The sequence below is a fragment of the Salvia splendens genome, chromosome 1, assembly GCF_004379255.2.
Source record: "Salvia splendens isolate huo1 chromosome 1, SspV2, whole genome shotgun sequence".
In the NCBI taxonomy this organism is placed as follows: domain Eukaryota; kingdom Viridiplantae; phylum Streptophyta; class Magnoliopsida; order Lamiales; family Lamiaceae; genus Salvia; species Salvia splendens.
In genome coordinates, this window is record NC_056032.1 from 11,680,134 (window position 1) to 11,686,293 (window position 6,160).

The 6,160-nt window shown below is 42.9% G+C and overlaps 1 protein-coding gene across 5 annotated transcripts; it reads left to right on the top strand.

Moving 5' to 3' along the window:
- Nucleotides 1-310: 310 nt before the first annotated feature.
- Nucleotides 311-5,621, top strand: LOC121742326 (B3 domain-containing protein Os01g0234100-like). 5 transcript variants are annotated; one of them, XR_006038030.1, is made up of 9 exons: nucleotides 311-473; nucleotides 586-624; nucleotides 715-798; nucleotides 1,313-1,350; nucleotides 1,423-1,585; nucleotides 1,662-1,868; nucleotides 2,406-3,821; nucleotides 4,595-4,685; nucleotides 5,028-5,041. XR_006038030.1 is itself a non-coding variant. In XM_042135440.1 (8 exons), exons 1-8 carry the CDS (start codon nucleotides 426-428, stop codon nucleotides 5,512-5,514), a joined length of 1,422 nt encoding a protein of 473 aa, XP_041991374.1. In that variant the 5' UTR covers nucleotides 311-425; the 3' UTR covers nucleotides 5,515-5,621. The 5 variants fall into 5 exon arrangements, 2 of the variants coding, with proteins under 2 accessions (XP_041991374.1, XP_041991382.1); XR_006038029.1 differs by lacking the exon at nucleotides 5,028-5,041 and adding an exon at nucleotides 4,763-4,806; XR_006038028.1 differs by lacking the exon at nucleotides 5,028-5,041 and adding an exon at nucleotides 4,311-4,488 and having other exon boundaries at nucleotides 4,595-4,671.
- The last annotated feature ends 539 nt before the right edge of the window (nucleotides 5,622-6,160 follow it).

The following is a 6,160-nucleotide window of genomic DNA, read 5'->3' on the forward strand; positions in this document are numbered from 1 at the left end:
AAATATCAATTACTTAAATCTCGTATTAAAAGAAATGTTTGGAATGAGTATTAATTAAGAAATAGAGTATACTGTATACAGTAAATACAGTATACTGATTAAAACCTAGAGTCTAGAAATAGAACTGAATACCAATTTACCATTTCCCCTTGTCTCTCACATTGGGGTGGATCCCCTGCTGTGCACCCTCACAAAACAATTTTTTAATAATAATTTTTTTTTATTTTTTATTATCCCATATGTGCACAGCACAGTAGGGATCCAAATCCCTCCTATTGTCCCAGAAATGTTGGTCTGACACAATGTCAAATTCCCATTACTCAAACTAGCAACTTATTTTGAAATCAACGGCACGATGATCAGCAACTCTGTATAATACTAGTACTACTATCCATTTTTCAAAACACAAAAAGAATCAACCAACTATGGCCGTCTCTCCCGTCCATGATTCTACTGGAACTATTATTTGCAAGGTCACCGCCTCTCTCTCTCTCTCTCGCTATAAATTGTTGATTATTCATCATTTAAAGACATAAATTGTCAAAAGGCTTTTTTTTTCCTGATTTGTATGTGAATGTTATGCAGAAGCTTAAGCGGAAAATTGCTACACCGGAGGACTCCAAGGTGATTCTCTCTTTTCTTAAAATTGATGATCATTTCAACTATATTCTACTTTTCTAAATGGGTTTTGGACTTTTGTCTTTCTGAATGTAGGCTAAGTACAGGAATGCTATATGGGAGGCCAAGAGAAGGCTGGTGGAGCAGAGGCTTATGAATCTTGACCATGCAGACCAAACTGTGAGATTGTTTTTATGTTTGTTTCACTCATATAATTCAAGAACTGCCTTTTTTTTTCTGATTTTTCACTATTTATAAATGTGTTAAGCAGTGTTGAGTTCATGCTACTTTCTATTCCTATTTGATTTGTTTCTCTTCTGAGGGTTGTGTTTTTCGGGCCTTGCTAAAATTACTTTACCAATTTGGTGCAGAAGAACAATAGTAGTCAACAGCAAATTGCTTAAATAATGTTGCAAAACTCTCATGTGCACTTCTTAAACACTCTGTTCAATAGCATAAGCACAAAAATCATTTTTACATGAGCAATGGTTTGACTTCTTCTTGTAGTATCACTCCACCACCCTCAGTAAAATATTACTAGTAGTATCATTTAGTAGCATTACCACATTCTTACAACTTGTTGTACAATTGATATTGCTCATCTTCTTCCAAAATACCAAGGAATTCTTGATATTCTCTGTTGCTCTACTGTTTTTTTGTAATTGGCTAAATAGAAATTCATTTATTACTCCAGCAGGAAGAGTCCATTCCTGATGAAACAGCTATTGTAGTGTAAGTGATCAGTGCTGCATATTCTTACAAAGACATTCCCCCTTTTTATATGACTATTTTTTAATCTTATAGTCATAGACCCAAAGATAGTCCTACTAATGATGTTAACACAAGTGTTGGTGTCTCGAGCTCCACAATGGAACGAGCTCAAGAGGTTCAATCGAATCTGTCACAGAAATTCCCTAGTTTTATAAAGCTAATGCTCAAGTCTCATGTATCTGGTGGATTCTGGTTGGTGAGTTGAATTCATTAAGGCAAATATACTTGTGTAGGGTACATAAAATGCATTAAGTATACTCTTTGAAATGCAGGGCCTACCAAAGAACTTTTGTGCTGCACATCTACCGAAACAGGATGAGATAGTAGTTTTGGTAGGTGAAAACGAAAATGAATACAGGACAAGGTACTTGGTGGAGAAAACTGGTCTAAGCGGTGGATGGAGAACCTTCTCGATTGCACATAAGTTGCTTGCTGGAGATATTTTAGTTTATCAACTGATTGAGCCGCGCAAGTTAAAGGTAATCTTGTTAGGCTAAATCTTGGGTCACCGCGTTTTATATTTGTTTTTCCATTTTCTTGTCGGAGTTTGCATCTATGTAAGAGGCATGAAGATGTTAGCAAAGTCTAGACCACTTCGCGTTTGAGAAGAAGACTATTGTTTCTTGAATTATATTCTAGCACATTATCACATTGATACGTGAATATCTCCAAGAATATCCCCAAATCTCTCTTATTTAGTTTAGTATTGATTTAGCATATCTTTTCATATCTTTTGTCTTGCCCATTAAGTTAGAATCCTTATTATAAATAGGGCTATTGTTATTCTCTTTAATTTATCAATGAAATACATATTTCCCCTTTAATTTTTCGTCTTCTTTATTTTCCTTTTGTTTGCAAAACCCTAGTTCTTGGAGCTGATCTCGGGGCGAGCTCGAGACGTCCATCTTTATTCCTCATCGTCGATCACTCGTCGACGTCGCTATCATGTTAAGGGGGAAATCCCTTAACAATTGGTCCTTCCATTGTTGAACTCATCATGTCTGATTTTCACGCAGGAGTTGGGCGCACAGATCCCATGTGTTCGTTGCCGACGATTACGGATCCGATTATCTCGCCGGCGGCGGAATCACCGCCCTTGGAGCCGATTCGCACCATACTGGAACATCTGGTTGCCAGCGTTGCGAGGGTTGAAGCAAGAATGGATGAGTATGAGCATAGGCCGCCGCCGACGCTGCCGCCGCCAAGACCGGAGCCGAAGCCGCCGCACAATCGCCCACGATCGCACCCTCTGGACGCAGCCACGTTCGCTCAGCCGCTCTCCGTGGTGTCCGTCGCCGTACCGCAACAGTCGTCGAGCGGAGCATGGACGAGCGATCCTTGGCCTGGGTTCGGAAATCATCTATCATCGGGGGACCTCCCACCCTCCTCGCGACCTCAGCCCACATCCTGGGATTTGCCGCCTGCCTCGCGTCAGCAACACACCTCACAATGGGGTCAGCCCCCCTCGTCACATAACCCCACGGCGTTGGAACCATGGGGCAACCGATTCCCCGACCTTCATGTTCCCACCGGACATCCGTCATGGGAGCCCGCGGGTCATCGGCATCAGGCTTCTCTTCCAGCCGCGGAATACCATTCATGGGTCCACCAGCAGTTGCCACCGCAGCCCGTGCTCGACCAACCGTCACCACCGTTCTCTGCGGTATCCGTCGCAACCGCCCCATTCATAGACATCAACGAAGGGTTTCGGCCAAATCCTAGCGGTGCGTCGGGGTCGCGTCGCACTGGACCAGCCGATCGCCTGATCCAACAGGAGCTTCAATCGATGTGGGATCTGCCCCCAGCGTCGCGTCCACACTCGGCATGGGATAAGTGGGAGAATCGTTTCAGCGAGCCCTACGTTTACAGCGGCGGGTCGTCGTGGGATCCCCCGGGGCAGCGGCAGCCGGCGTGCATGGATGAATACGATCGGCGTCCGTCGTCGTCGCGACTGCCGAATCAGCCGGAGCCTGACCCTCCCTATACTCGCGTGAACCACCGACCGATGGATGTCAACGTGCCTCACATCCCTCCGTTCTCGGCGATCAGCTCTGCTACGCCGTCCTACATTGATCCCTATAGTCAGCCGCAGTACTACACCGATCCCTACACTGATCCCTATTATGTGAATAATATTGTTGTTAGCCCAGCGGTGGTCAATAATGTTGTAGTTCATGTAAGAGCCAGTTCTCATCCGAGTTCAGGAGAATATTGTTTCTGAGCGGAGCACATCATCTGCCGAAGAAGTTGTTTCTGGAGAACTGTACAACCTCCCAGAGAATGGGGACTTGCCAGCAATTCAAGAAGAAAATGTTCATGTGTCGAAGAATGTCGTTGAGGCTCGGGATGAGGCAGAGCCGGTGATCGAAAACCCCACCATAATTGACGAAGCACCAAAGAAGTCGTATGCTCCTATTGCAAGGCATCTCAAGGTAACGGCTGCAACTTTATCACTGTTTCCAGCATCGGTTTTTGTGCCATTTATCGAAGGGAAAAAGGTTTTTGTGCCATTCATCGATATGTCATCCACGGCAGGCATCGAGCCTCACTCGGTGAATGTTTATAGGAATAATGAAGGAAGTCGTTCAATTATTCGGTGGGCATTTGATCCGGGGGAGTTATCTCGCCAAAGATGTTGTTTCGGACTCTCTTCGTTGTGTCGTGGTTCCCACCTTGAGGACAAGGTGGATTTTAACCGCGGGGGAGTTGATACGTGAATATCTCCAATAATATCCCCAAATCTCTCTTATTTAGTTTAGTATTGATTTAGCATATCTTTTCATATTTTTTGTCTTGCCCATTAAATTAGAATCCTTATTATAAACAGGGCTATTGTTATTCTCTTTAATTTATCAATGAAATACATATTTCCCCTTTAATTTTTCGTCTTCTTTATTTTCCTTTTGTTTGCAAAACCCTAGTTCTTGGAGCTGATCTCGGGGCGAGCTCGAGACGTCCATCTTTATTCCTCATCGTCGATCACTCGTCGACATCGCTATCGTGTTAAGGGGGAAATCCCTTAACACACATGGTAATTGAAACATGATCCTAACCACGGTCAATTGCGGACATTGGATCTGCAACATGATGCGCATGGAAGTACGACATGTTCCTCTTGTACTATGCTAACATTCAGCTTGGGTTGTAGTGTAAGTCATTTGGTTAGAACTCATATCTGACTCTCTTTACCTTTGCTTTTCTCAAGGTACATATTGTTAGAGAAAGAAGCTTTACAGAAAATGCTGGAGTAGCGGGCCTTCCAAATCTATGTTTGAATGCAGGGCCAATCAAAGAAGGTATCCTAATTCAACCTTAATCTTAATTTGTTGCATCCTAAAACTTATAATTTACATGTTCACTGCAAATGATCTAGTGAAACTGGAAGAAGAAGTGTTGATTACCAAAACAGCAAGAAAATGTCTGAAGCTCATTTGTGCTGAAAATGGTAATAAAATCAATGATATTCATCCTAGTGAGGCTGCATCCGTAGATGAAAATGATTATCCTAGTACAGAAAGCATGAATGCCATCAGATTCTCTGAATCTGTTGTTAGTTTCAAAGACGTGAAGGGCTTCACAGATTTCAGCATCCACGTTGATGGCCTAATGATTGATGCGGAGATACCTTTACATCTCAGGGGGGAGTATTACGAGATCTGTCGCAGCCAAAACAAGTTTCTTCATGAGAATCTCATGAAGGGGTTCAACACGAAACTAGCTGCTGGTATGATATCCGAGACAATCAACATAGCCGGTGCCATCAGAGCAGTCACAGATGCTACCGCTGACCACTTACACAACTGGGATACGACTCTGAAAGCTTTTGAGGATTTAGGCATGGAGGTGGGATTCCTTCGTGCCCGTATAGACAAGTTGCTTTCTATTTCTCGCAAAGCCCAAGCTACGATTAAGCTGAAGAGGCAGGAAAGAGCTGAAGCCAAGGAAGAAACTCGACGCCTCAACATAAAGCTCTTGGATGTCAAGGTGCGGATACAGAATCTTGATGCTGAGATCGATGGTCTTGTAAAGAAAAACGAAGAGCAGAGCTATATTTTTAGAGAGGTGCTGCTGCTCCATGGTGAAAAAGGCTTTCTTCTCTTATCCTGCAGTACTTATGTTTGCTAATCTCATTATGAGAATCTTTAGGCCCGTTTTGTGTTTCAGTCTCGTGTTTTAGTGACTGTTGGACAATTCTACATGGTGATGTTGAAATATGAAATATATAAATATTGGAATCAGTAAGAAACATGGGATTCATTTAAAATTTTAGATTAGAGAAAAAGAGATCAACATCTACATCGATTTTTCGAACTCGAGCAGCAGCTACATCCAAAACTCAAAGCTTTACAATAAAACAAATATCAAACTAATTTTACAAAATGCATTATTTCTTCCTGGTAAAAGCACCAATCTCTGAGGCCTTCATCTCATCTATACTTCCCAAACTCTTCTTAGGCACCACACTGTGTAATCTCTTCAGCCCAAACCTCTCCCTCCATCGGCTCGCACCCTTCACCAGCCTTAGCGATGAGACATCCTCATAATCATCGTCACCAGCAAGGAGCTCGTCTCTAAAGAGTTTTCATCTTGGTGAAGCTCTCCCTCGATGGCAGCATTTTGCCATTGGAGAAAACCTCATCTGCAGAGATCATAGAGTAGGTCCAGACAGAAAACTCGAAATCGGTGGACACAGGAGCTTCTCTGTAGCTCTTATCTATCTCGACGGGCTCGAGAAAATCATTTGAAAATGAGATTCTTGGACCTGTGATTG